At 25.6% G+C, this 15134-nt stretch overlaps 1 protein-coding gene across 4 annotated transcripts in view; it reads left to right on the top strand.

Moving 5' to 3' along the window:
- Positions 1-15134, top strand: part of Elk (Eag-like K[+] channel) — a 231636-nt gene that overhangs the window by 121715 nt on the left and 94787 nt on the right. For all 4 annotated transcript variants that reach the window (XM_089221973.1, XM_089221972.1, XM_089221975.1 and 1 more), the window contains exon 5: positions 10581-10714. In XM_089221973.1, coding sequence (XP_089078099.1) covers positions 10581-10714 — 134 coding nt within the window. The remainder of the gene's footprint in view (positions 1-10580; positions 10715-15134) is intronic.

Raw genomic sequence — 15134 nt, forward strand, 5'->3', positions numbered from 1 at the left:
GAGTGAACCTCGTCATTGAGTGGGTCACACTATTAAAGTGATAAATGGATATTTTAAATTTAAATTCAATATTTTTTTTTTCATTTTATTAATTAATTGTTTTAAAATGCGAACAAATTTGACAGTATCAAATTTAATGATAAATTATTACATGATGTTAACCGATTCTGAGTAGATACGTATTATAAGTGTACATTATGTTATATTTATATTAGCATCGATATTATTTTTTATAGTAATTTGTTTTACTATCAGTAATACCTTATAAATAGGCAATGGTTAAAACCAATCTAAATATTCTAAGAATGTCGTCGTTTATACCAAAATATAGTTATGTACGTTTACATTTCAAGTCCTCGCTAATATTTTATAATTACAATAAAACCATAATTGATAATCTTTTTTTTTAAATATAAATTTCATTAAAGTTTTAAGTTCAAATATCTATAAAAACAAAATTGTAGGTACCACTCAAAAGAAACCACATGTGTTACATTTTTAATCCTAGCTATAAAAATACTATATTATACATTTTTACTAAACACAATATAATTTGCAAATTTTTAATACGCTAACAAAAAAGTTTTGAATCTATATTAAATTTTTTATTTTAATAATTAAAATTTATGAGGAACTTTGTATCATGATTTATAGCTTTTTAATCTAGCAACAGTTTTCTTAAAGAGATTTATTCATTTATTCATCATTTTTGTTTATAATGATAATAATAATAATATGATACAATGATATGATTAATAAATTATTATTGTATTTATACGATTATGTTATTATTTAATTTTGTGATAATATGATAAATAGTAAAATAGGTATCTTTTTTTATTTTTTATTATTAATTAAAGGCTTCAAATACAAAGGTTTATTAGCCTACAATGGTTTACACGTTTAATTTATAAATATAATGAAGATTTGATAGTTGTGATGTGCTGTCTTTGGTTCTTGTCTTATATGTTGGTTGTGAGGTCGGCCATCTTGATAAAGTTTACTATGTTTTTTTCTTGTCCTGGTCCGAGTGCGTCTTTGAGTGAGGAGGTGTTTATGCTTGCTTTTGATCTGGCGTTATGGTAAGTGGGGCATTCTAGGAATATATGATTAACGGTGAGTTCGCAGTTGCATGTTTCACACCTGGGTTTGAGCTAATAGGTATCTTGTTTATTATTAATGGTCAATAACTTTGTTGAAAATAAATAGCATTCTTCGTTTCTATATACTGGTTTTACCAGCCGTATTCATTGATTGTTTGAAATAAATTAGAAAATAGTTGTGTACTTATATTATGTACATTATAATAATTGGTTTTATAATTTAACTATAAACCAGAACCTTTTTACGTAGTCACCCAAAATATTTAACTCATTTTAAAATAAATATTATATTATTAATTTTTAAAGTTTTTTCTAAGTATCTTAATAAATATATAAAATATAATCATCATATTCAAAATATGATATATTGAACATATTGCAGTAAATGCATCCTTTTTTTAAATATTTTATTTCATTTTTTAAATGTTAGTATATTTTTACTACTGATGTTTTTATATTTATTGTATTATATATTTTTTTTTTATTCACCCTCGTTCAAAATGCCACATACAAACGCAGCTACGTTAATTTTATCAGATCAATCTTAGTCATATGTATAACTGTATTAGAAGTATAACATTTTTGGAATATATAAAAAAAAAAATAATAAATATAAATCATAAGGTAGAAAAAAATATTGTTGTAGAGGCCTAGGGCCCAATCTCCATATATATATAATATATATATATTATATAGATATATAGTACATATTATGCTGTGTCCATCCCAACTTTTTCATTTCTAGGTTCATCCCTGAAACGGTGCTATTATTAAACTATCTTTATTTTGATTACTTTATAATGAGAGAAAAATGTCTATAGGTGCAGGCGTGGTATACTTTTAAAATGTTATTATCAAAAAACAAATATTTATTGGATTAAAACCACACAATGCCAACAATTCTTTGTTGATATCACATTATAATGTATAAATTACAACCCATTTTTATATATTTTAAAGCTATATCTTGTTATAATATTATTCTGGCTAATATTCCAGATACTCGACATCCCTACTTTAACTGAATTTAATTAAATTTTAGTTTTTGGAATTTTCGAGCATACAATGTTTTCAATTGCTAAAATTTTTTTATAACAACATTTTAAAGTGCTTTAAATTGATTCAAACTTATTTTTCAAATGAGAACGGCAATTTTTTGTTTTACATTGTATGTGTAGATGATTTTTCTAAAAATTTTGATATCTCTAAATCGCATTTTGAACGAGTATTTTTTAATTGTTTCAATTTCATAATGGTTTTCATAAGATAAAAATAAAACATATAATATTTAATTGAATACTTTTATTAAACTATGCAATTTTTAATATATTTAAATTAATTATGTAGCAAATAATTTTCAAATCATTACAGCACATATGTTTATCTTTTAAACATCTTATAATCAATTCAAGGATAAATAATTCATAAGCTATTCTTTAGAATTATTAAGGTACTTTAGAAAAATCATTTTTATTACAATTTACAATAAAAAAAAAAGCTGGTAAGTGAGTATCACTCTGCTGTACATTAGGGGGTGGGGTGGACTTCTGACTAGGGTAGGTTAAATTTGAATGCAATGATAGGTATCATTGTATACAAAAACGATTCTGGGCGGAGATGGTTTATCTGTCTAGGATATATTATAGATTACAAAAAATTTTAAAAATAAAATTTTTATGAATTTCTAGCTTAAAATAATTTGCAAATTTTCTTGATTTTTACGTATGTTGTCAAAATTCAAACTTTAAAAGCTTGTAAAAAAAAATTGTGACTATGAATTTATTTTATTTTTCAACTGCTATTGCAACAATATGTTAAGAGCCTTGTATTAAATTTTTAATCTTTTCTACCCAGGTTGATAATGATCGAAAATTGCAAATACCTATGAATAGTTCAACTTAAGTCGTACATTTTTTAAAACTGCATAGTGGATAGAATATACTTATATAAACATTTGGTGAAAATTTCATGTATCTATGGTCATTTGTTTTAATGTTACATCGAAAACCAAAATCAATTTTATCGAAAACTGATTTTGCGTATAATTTACCGTTTTTCCCTTAATTTTTAATTTGTGATCCCGATTATTTAGAAAAATATTGAATTTTTTTTACTTTTGACCCCCCCCCCCCTCCCCAAAGTAGGGTTAGGTTAGGTTAGGTTAGGCTAACCAACTAGATTCACTTTCTGATCGAACGAGGTACTGAAGTCAAAAACGAAGCACTTTTACTACCCCAAAACGTGATGACAGACACAAAAAAAAAATTAAATTAAATAAAAAATAAAAACACACATCATCGCTCCGCTCAGAATCTAATATGGTCCTAATATTTAAAACATAGAACTTTTAAAAGTTATAGATCTCCAAAGGACAATCGTTACCGGTAGCTACCTATGAAAAATTTACAAATATTGGGATATCAATAAATACCTGTATTTCTACGTCAAGCTAAAAAGTCGTTAGGATTATTTGTGAATTACTCTGTAGTATCTATTATGTGATATTAAAAAATATCATTTCTCAACTTATGCTTAGTATAATATTATACAGACAAATGCTTTAATATAACTTAATAAAATGAATTTAAAAAAAAAATAACCACAACTAATTGTTCAATATCAAATTATTTATCAAAATTTTATTGTTTAGATATAATTATTGATTATTATTTATATACAATTATGTTACTTATACTCAATCGTATGTATGTTGAACGTATTTTCTTCGAAGGAAATACGCGGTCTTTGTGTTTGAATTGATAACTATATTGTTTAAAATAGGAATGTACTTAAATTACATACTCTAACAAGTTGTATTTTTTTAAATTGCACGTGGTACTATTTACTTAGAAATGACAATAATTGACTACCTACTCGACTAAAAATTTAAATTTACCCAATCAAATATATAGAATAATAAGTGTAGTGTGTACGTTAATATGATAGAATAGATAGAGAAAGACTATGGAAATTCTGAAAAAACTTTGGTTTAACAACTAAATTAATCAACATGATAAAACTGTGTGACACAAATACCAGCAGTTAAGTCAAGGTGAACAACGAGATATCGTCTTCGTTCACAATAAATAATAAATTGAAGCAAAGAGATGCGATGTAACTAGTTCTCTGGCATTGGTGAGTGTAATAAGCAAGTTATCGTGAACTGAGACATTGAACCTTGATGAAGGAAAATTCCTACTAGCATATGCAGACTATGATATAGTAGTTATTGGAAATTCGCATGAGTGTATTAATAGAGTACTGTTGAAGAACATTACTAATAAAGATAGGAAAATAATTGGCTCAACAATTGACAGTGGAAAAACTAAATGCATTAAGGTAAACGAGGGGGGGGGGGGTGATAATAGTAACCTACACGTCGGAATTAACATCTTCGGACAAGTACAAGAATTTAAATACCTCGGGTCTACTCTAAATAACCAAAACGACATGCATGGAGAGATATATACCAGATTGGACGCTGCTAACCGATGACTTTATGCACTAAGAACCCTCTTTAAATCTAAGCTGTTGTCATGGAAACAAAAGAATATATTCTATACATAAGTTACATCTGCCCTGTATTGACATATGCATGTGCCACATAGGCAACGACAAAAGGCGATGATGGAAAACTACGTCTATTCGAGAGAAAAATTCTTAAAAAAATTTACAGACCCGTATTCAACAATGCGGAACAGAAATAGGAAATAAGAACTAACACCGAACTATACCAGCTTTACAAAAGAGAAGATGGGATCCAATTTACTAGAGGAACAAGGATAGAATAGGCAGGCTATGTGTGGCGAACCGATGGAAGCGTACTGGAAGGAGCATTCAAATTTTTGATAAAAGGATAGATAAGAAGGGGAAGGCCGCGGAAAAGAATTATTAGAAGAAATTGGAGGGGACTGGGAACAGGCATACAATAGAGAACGATGGAAGGAAATAGTTTTAGCGGTAAAGAGTCTAAATAGCTCGTGAAAAGCCAAAAATAAAAATATATTTTTAAGATAATTATTACCAAATACGTAATATTTTAAAGCATAATTAATTATAATTATAAATATTATAAAAAGTTCAGTATCATTGTCGTTAGGCATCATGAATTAATTTTCATTTTTAAAAATATAATTTTTTGGGGAGAACATATTGTTTATCCATTTTCGAAAAAAACTTATATTTTAATTTCAAACTATTTTTTAAATATTTTATAAGAATAATTATTTTTATTATTTTTACGTTGGTACTTATATTATGTACTAACATTGATATATTTAAGGATTCTTTTGTATAAGTTTGAAACTTCACAATGTTAATACTTAATACTGGAACATTATAAAAATAATAGCTTATAAAATCATTAATGCTTCACTTTCCCCTGAAAGGGTAATTATTTTTTCAAACGTTTTAATAATACCCAAAACTGATATCGACTGCAAATCCATGTTTTTCATACTTAAAAATAAATTGCTACGTGGGCCTATATATTTTTATCTGTGATAAACCAAATTTCTTGTTATTTGACAAACATCGCTTGAAAATCATTTCTATATTCCTACGTATTTCTCTGGAACTGTGCTTTTATAACTTTGATACATTCCTTTTTGTTAAACGCCGACACGCAGCATTCCCGAATCTTGAGTCAGTGACGGGTTTTTGTTTTCAAACTAATATTTATATACTTTTAAATATTATTACAAAAATAAATTATACATAACGTAAATAACTTATGTTAACAGTTGGAATTTATGATTAATAATTTTTCGTTATAATATTGTATGTGTATTAATTGCATAGATTTAAAAATACTTATATCATAAAACAAATAGTTTGAGTTATATTAATGAAAATAATAATAATAAAAAATACAAGAATTATTTAGTGAACTTATAGTATTAGTTTGTTTTCGAATATTATACAAATAATAATAAATCAATTTAAATAAGCATCAAAATAAATTATTTAATCCAGGTCTTTTAGAAAATGTCACCACTGCCGGATCACTTATTTTATTAAGTACTACAGTATCACATATTATTTTTGTCCCCAAGCCATCACAAAAGTGATGATCTACTAAAAATTGTAATCAGCTGAATATAAACCATAAACTCATAATAAAACGTAAATTTTAAAAACCTATTACAACGCATCTAACACTCTATTATAATCGTTTAGTTAATCATTAAAATTAAAAAAATTAAATAAAATATTTACTGTTAAACTGTTTTATATTTTTTCCTGTAATCATATTAAGTGTTTCTACGTGCATATTATGTTGTTTTTATTGGTTTATGCTCCACTTTTAAGTAAAGAAACTGAACGAAATATTAAATCGAGCATCTTTATTCTTTACTGTGATCGCTTAGTTACCTATACATATTTGTTTTAAAATATTTTTCTTCCAACTATTTTAACTAGTTTTTTCAGAATCATTATAAATATATCTGTAAGCATTAGTATAATCTTGACTAGGTATTAAGTAAAGAAATTCTACAAAATATTATATTTATCTTTTTTTATGTACTCGTACATCATAAACGATGTTATTATTATATTATTATTGGAAACTAACATTCAGGAAAATCTATTTTCATACTCAAGTTATGTTTAATGTACTTATACATATATCTAAAAACCAACAATGCATGCCTTTGACAAGTTTAGAATATTTTTATAATTTATTAACACTTCTCTTATTTTACAACTTAAGTGATGATAATATACATATTTATATTCTTCTTTATTATTTTCATTATTCATGCTTTATTTAACTAATGTCATTAATGTGCAACAGACTAGTTCAATGCTACTGTAAAAAATTGAAACATATTTTATACTTTTTAGCTTATCATCATTATATTTACTAAACATTATTCATATTATGAATACTAGCTATTTATCTGTTTATAGTGGAATTTTAATAAAAATGTTAATATTAATAATTCAGATATTTTAGAACCTTGTACAAAATATCTTGAAAATCTACTAGCTATTAACAATTTCTAATATTTCAAATTTTTATTTAATATACGACCAGCTTAATGATAAATATTGTGATAAATATCACGGATATACAATCGGAATAATCTAGTGCTTTTATGAGAGAAGAAAGTTTTTTTTTTTATTTATTAATAATTAAAAGCTTAATATTAGCACTTATACATTTATAACCTTAGTTGTTTTTTCATAGTAATGTATACGTTGAGTTAAATGTTTAGATTTAAATATATACTCGAAGTGCCGGTAGGATTATGATTAGAATTGTTAGATTAGATTATTAATGTAAGACACGATACGAATGAAGTTTTGTCAATCAGTTGTGGTGTATCGTTTAATCTTGAGATTTGATCAAAGGTGATTTTAAGATTGGAATGTTATTTAAACGATAATAGAAAAAGGAACAATACCACTGAATCAAATGAAATGTGAAAATACTTTGTTTAAGATGATGATTATTATTATTATTTACAAAAACTCGCAAACTTCCAATTTGCGAAATTGCCTGGCATTTTTCTACAACAAGAATGTAATCGATAACCTTATTAATACTGGAGATTTCGATTGAGATCAGAATGATTCAGTATTTTTTTGGCCCCCTATTTTTCTTTTAAATCGAAAATCTAAACTTTGAAATCCTAAAATATAGCTGAAAATCATATTTTTTTTTAATTCTTAAAATATTTTGCATCACTTAAACTTTATTTTTGGCGATCAAATATTAACATTAAATTTTACATTTTAGTTGCTATCATTAGCATTATATTTTCCCACTAATTTACTATCCAAGATTTTTTTAGGTTTAACTGTGCTTTTAAGTATCAAAAATTACTTCACAGGCAAATCTCTAATGGCTTATTAATATTTCAAATTTTGATTTTTTTTTTTTATTCAACAGAACTACTTTTAAGTTGGATCAAGGCAAAACTTTCATTTTCAAAAATAGTGCTAGAAAAATACCTAAAAAACTGATATTTTTTTATTAAAATGAATATTTTAATTTTTACAAGTTTAATTTTTTTAATTTGGCTTTGATCTGACATGCAAAATGTTCAATTATTTTAAATAAAAAAAAAACTTGCAACATTTTATACAGAGTATGAGAATTTTTCTTATAACAATGTTTTTTTGTACCTACTAAAAACGTGCCGGTTTCAATGCTTTTCCAACAAACTATATGAACGAAGGTATTCACATTAAAATGAATTGAATATGTCAATCGCTTATAACAATTATATCTATTGTTTAAAAAATATTATCAATACCATTTGATTAATATTAATTAATCGTGTACCAGCCGTTTACTGTACTTACAATAATTATAACTACCTATTGCAACTTATAAATTATACATTACTACAGAAGTACGTATTTATAGTTTACATATTATGTATTAATAAAATGTGTTGATTCAATGGGAGTCTCTTGGGAATTTAGCGTATTAAAATTTATAAATTCGACAATGTCCTCCATACCTCAGGGTTTAAAATTCGTATAAAGAAAGTAGGCAGCTGATATAATATAAATTTAATTTTTCACCCTTTAAGAGTTTAAAGGAATGACATTATTTCCAAGAAAAAAATATATATGTAAATTACTCCGAAATCGTATCAAACCATATGGTATCGATTTTAGAGATGTTTTTTTAAATAACTAGTATTAATATTTTGAATATTGCATGTTATATTCATTCTATAAATTTATAATTTAGATTCTGAGCGTCGTGATTATTTGAATTTTTTCATCCGTTTACATGATAAATAGTTGAAATAATGTTTTGATTAATTTCAGTAAATAGCCTGGTAGGAAAATGAATCCAGTTGGTGAAATATTTATATCAAAATTAAATACTCCTAGTAGTTTTAAAAAGCGTCGAGAAAACTAAAAAAATTATGGAAAAACTAGAAATTGTATTCTGTTGAAATTTTGGTTTTTCGTGAAAACTTATGATTGGAAAAATTAACCGTAGGTATTGGAAATTTTCACTAAATATTTGTGTTAGCATTTTTTATACAAAACAAAATTTTCAAAAAATGTTGATTCTTGTTGAGCTATTTACTGATAGAATATCTAATCTCTCTCAAATGGGAAAGCTATTTTTAAATATAAAATTGTTAATTTCTCTACACGATAGGTACTGAAAAAGCGATTGTTATTACATTTATTTAATAACAATAAAAGCCTCTCATTTGCTATCATATAATTTTTAATGTAAAGAACATTATTTATTTTTTATTTAAACAGCGATTAAAAAATTTAAATCAAATGGAACGTTCAATTAATATTCGTATCCTCTAGTGGACTGCAGACTGCAATTGTTGATAATAAAACGTATCTTCCATCTAATGTAGATACATGCGATTTAGTGTTAGGTACTTTTTAATATAAAAAAATTATAAAAAACAACCTTAATTTTAACTGCTATAAGCTTAGCTGGTATTTTATCATCGGACCGGTAGTCAAACAATACACCTATAATACCTAATAATAATTTACGTTTAGCGGAAGAATATTGTTATTACTATGGAATAAATTATTGTTTTCAATTAATTTATAATATGAGTATCATATTATTACATCGTTATAGGTAGGTATATAAACATGATTTTTGAGATATGGCCTTAAACCATTTATATAAGTTATTGATATTAATACGACGATGTGTGCCATACACATTTTATCATTTCTGGTGCATATAGTATATAATTATAATATTTATTCGTCTTTCCTATGCACGAATAGCAATCACTGACGGCGTTCAGCCGATTTCGTTGTCAAATAAATAAATTGAATTTTATATTTCGGCGCTTATACGTGAAATGCGCTGGCATTTGGTGTATATACACGTACTTGACACAAAACCGTATTTGATTCGATGTTATGGTAATAAAAATTTTACTATGACGAATTTCCATTACGTTTAGTGATACACATTCCATGTCAAAATTCGAAATACGAAGGGAAAAAAATAAAATATGAAATTCGTGTATATTTCACATATTATGTATATTTTATATATTAAACCTTTATGCGAATTACATAATATTTTTCACACGGCGTCTTGTATATTATTCACGACATTCTTTTATCTAATAATATACGACGACCGACCGGAAGCGGTACACTGCTAGGATTTATATTTTATATAATATATAACATTTTTATTATTATTATTTAAACGCTAACAAAATTGTATTGTCTATATCAGCGGTTCTCAACCTTTTTATAGTCACGTATCACATACACAATTTGAAAATTTTTGTGTACCACCTGACCATTTTTTTGCTTATTGATAATGTATACGTTTATGTTATATGTATAGAATTTTGTTAATAAATTAATTTTTTATAAAGGTAGATTTTCTTCGCGTACCACCTATGAGCTTCCCGCATACCACAGGTTGATAACCGCTGATCTATATTATTATGATCATATTATATTATTGTCATCATCGATTCGTATTTTGTGTTTGTACAGAGGAAGCCGAACCTGAAGAACCTGAACCAGCTAGTAACGCATACGGACGGCGGAGAAGCAGAGCCGTACTTTACCAATTGTCCGGACATTACAAGAGTGATAAACCAAAAACTGGCAAGCTGAAACTGAATAACGTGAGTATTTTTTTGCAATTGCGCGTGCGTTTGTTGATTTATTAATGGGGTGGCAAGATTGAGTACGTATTTACGATTCTGTACGATATCAACTCTACCGACTGACCTTGAAAAACATCACAAGATTGCATACGAAAACGAGTGCAACGTTGCCATAAAAATATAATTTTAAACTATTCAGTACCATGTTTTTAATATTATAAAATACAATTTTTCATTATTAATGTTTTCAAAAATAAACATACCTATAATAAGTTTACTGTCGATATGTCAAGTAAAAAATATGCATTATGAATTTATGATAAACAATAACAGTAGGATATTTTTTAATTGCTTATAATTATTTTATTCGAATTTTTATTTTGTATATTACGATTAAATGTATTAAAATAATAAATCCAATAGTACCTACAATAAATTAAACGGTACCTAGCTATATTCTACATTATGAATACATTATTATAATTATATAATAAATATATTGTATTATATTAATACAATATATTAATATTTATTGATTTTTACGTGGTGAGAGGATAGAATATGGTTTCATTAAGCGTACCTATTTATTTTTTGCACCCATTAATAGTTTACTGTACACTTACTTTTTTAAGGCTGTTACCAGAAGAAATTCAATAATACATTTTTTTTTTAGTTTTTATCTGACGTAATAAATTATATTATATACAAATAAGTCCAATTGATTTCGCTTGATGTTGAGGATATATTATGCCTGAATGAATTCAAAATTTTATCTAACAATTATTGTTAACAAATAATTTTTCATAATTATATTCAAAAGTACGTGAACTCGTTTCAAATTATTTGTTTGAATAGATCCACGGGAAATTAGAAAACTTTTCGTTATAATAATCAAAATATATATTCTACAATTCAGTTTTATTCCATAACAAAACACAGTACCTAAAATATTAATATTGCCAGGATGTGCATTAGAATATTATACTCGGTGCTCTAAAACATTAAAATTTCCTTCAATAATAATAAAAAACAAAACTACATCAGTGGATAACAATAAAAATTTACTCAAGGTAGTATGAACGATTTTACACAAAATCAAATAAAATATAGAATTCCGATTGCTGATAGGCATTAAGCATGTGTCATAGGTCTCAGCTATACGTGACTAATCACATCATTATTTTGGATTTACCTATTCACAAATTTAACGTATTTTTTTTTTACGTGACTCACATGGGAAATTCATAATTTTTGAATTGTGTTAGATATAATAAATGTATAGATATTAGTCAACATTACAATAAATAATAAAAATTTTAGAGCAAGAAAAACAATTTAAAAATTGTGTGTTGTTCTGCTTAAAAACAATGATTATAATTCAGAACTATACTAATTTGCCTATTTTAATTGATCAAAGGTCATATTTTTCAATAACATTCTTTTTTTTTGTAAATCACATATTTAATTTTTACTTGAACAGAACACGAGCTATAAATTTCAATGTTTTTAAAAAAATCACCAAACCATATTCTATAAAGTCAAAATAGCAAAAGTTGTTTGTGTTAAATAATCATTATTGCCAGTATTTTTTTAAGCATAGCACATATAGAAGTAGTATGTAATAATAATAATAATAATAATGATTGTCGGAATATATGATTGAAAATCAGGATTGTATATTTATTCAATTGCTTTTGAATATAGAATATTGATTTCGTATATTCTAAACACGATTCCATTTCGTTCATAAATAGATTATTGTACAATATACTAGATAAGCTACTCGAGTACATAAAACCAGATTTTTAGATTTTGAGTATATTGATGAAAGCATTTCACCGTGGAGGTCTTAAAATTATATTCACAAGCGCGCGTGTGTGTGTTATGTATCTGTCATCATCATATTATTATAAAGTGGTTAAAATTCAACTTTGAGGTGGTTTTTAGAAGAAAATTGGATCAACTTGAAACGTTGGGAAGATGAGGGTTGGAGTTCAACCATACACAGTGCTTTTTAAAATAAAATGTATTTTAAAAAAAGAGAGAATATTTACAAAGCAACATCACATTTAAAAAAAAAAATTAAAAAACCTATTATCATAATATTTTCAAAATATTTTAAATATTTTAAATATTTTAAATATTTTAAATTGTTGCAGTAATTTTTTGATTTTAGTTGAAAACATTTTTTTCCTGAATTAATATGTGTGTACTTTTCATAAACATTTTCTCACAGGTTATTCTTGCAGGAATAAAAATGTATCAATAATACTAGAAATTGTATTCATATCTTAAAGCTTCAAATTTTAAAGAAAGTCATAAAAAGTCATGAAAATGTATAAATAATGATGTAGTGCCTCACCTAGCCTGCACGAGTTCATTTAATTTATACCTACCTATATATTTTAGAAATCATAACATTCTGTATTCACCTGATTTTTTTACGTTGTTAATATACCATCGTTTGAACTTTGAATTTGAACTCAATAATAATTGTATACAACATAAATTATATTATGTCATGTATAATATGGGTATGTTGTTTTACTTGATTTTTTTTTAAATTTAAATTTGAATGGAATGCAAATAGATATGTCGACTTTTAACTTAATCTAAAAGAAAAAAACATTTTTTGATTAGTCCTTAGTTTAAAATTATTGTATTGAGTAAAACGACAAAAATCAACAGCAACTTACTAACAAACATTTAAAAATAATATTGTACTTATACGCATAAATGTACATCTCTTGCCTGCATATTAGGCCGTACAACGATTTATGGAAACTAAAAATGTAAATTCTGAAAATAAATATGCCAGTGACTAGTTTGATTAATTCGTCTCGTTTCGTTTGTTTGGGCGTGTAGCGTTTTAGTAGGTATGTTGCTGTAATGAGAACAAAAATGATCATATATTATATCATATAAATTAAATAGGTGTATGAAATAATGTTATAGTTTAACTAGGGTGGTATTTCATCTGACGGTATCAGTGGTATGAACAAAAATATATTTAACCTCCATTTGCGTTATGCGAGCATGTTATCATTATTTATTATTTATTTTCAATAAACCATCGAGTTTAATTAGGCAGATGCTATTTAAATATATATAACGGAGATAATCTCGTTTCCAACAATCATCGACGCGGTCACGTAACGTGAAAATAAAAATATTTAATAAATTATTTCAACGTTGTTTTTTACTACGCATCCTGGGTATGAAAATATATAGGAAAAAATATTTTATAGTTTTGAAAATATTTATTATTTTATTCATTACTTACAATAAATAATACACAATATGTACATCGTACTTATTCAATTATAGTTTATCGAAGATGGGACATAAAATTAACATAATATATGACAGAGATAGTTGTGAACGATGTGTATGAAAATCGTATAATTTATTTTTTATATTAATTTTATAATCTGTCATTGAAATTGATATCCGTGGAACATAAAATAATTAACTGAGAGCCACTTGTTTGACATGTCTGATTTAGATTAAATTAAAACACTGTAATTAAAATTAACAATCATAGATTATGGAGCACGTGTGTAAGTAACAATGTTATATTACTATGCAAATCGGCCAACTTATTTCCTTATCAACCTACACTATCATGAAGCTTTTAACCCGTATCATTAGTATGGTAACTAAGTTAAAACCTAATATTTTGGTTAAATATCTATTACTGTATCAGCCCTCGCCTGAATTTTTATTGAACAATCAGTTATACCAACCTGTATTTATCCTTTGCCAATTATTTCAATTTATAATATAATATATATTTTTAATAACTACGACAGTAGATCATTAGTGATTGGTAATTACCCTAAACTCTTTGATGATATTATATTTCCACATGCATGTACTGAACTTCGATAATCTGCTCACGAATAAAATTAGTTCTAAAATACTCCAAACCACCCTGTTGAGAACGTTGTGTGAATAACTTAACATTAAAATGCAAATTAAATTATAACATCATCGATACCTATTTTATGAGTTATAATATTGTACTACACTATCATCTAATACATGATATTAATTATTACACGTTTTGATACTAATGCTGTTTCAATATATGGATGAAAATAAATCCGATAACGATTATCTATTTTTTTACTCGTGTCAATTTTTCAAAATTCAATTTAAAAATTATAAATATTTATATTCTAGAATATTAAGAAATTTCACTGCTATCATAAAGGACCTCATGTCCTTGTAAACGACTTTATTAAATACTATTGGACTTATTCTCATAAATATTGTTATTGTTTTATTGTAATTATAAGCTAACATTATTAGTTTCATAATTTTATATTATTATTTATCTTAAATAACTTTATTTAAATAATTCTACGTATATAATCGTAAATATGTGTATAAATATACTACTTTATTAATCTATACCTACAAATAGTGCTATTAT

Source organism: Diuraphis noxia, unplaced genomic scaffold, assembly GCF_037042655.1.
Source record: "Diuraphis noxia isolate RWA-SAM2 unplaced genomic scaffold, SU_Dnox_SAM2 contig0003, whole genome shotgun sequence".
Classification (NCBI taxonomy): Eukaryota; Metazoa; Arthropoda; class Insecta; order Hemiptera; family Aphididae; genus Diuraphis; species Diuraphis noxia.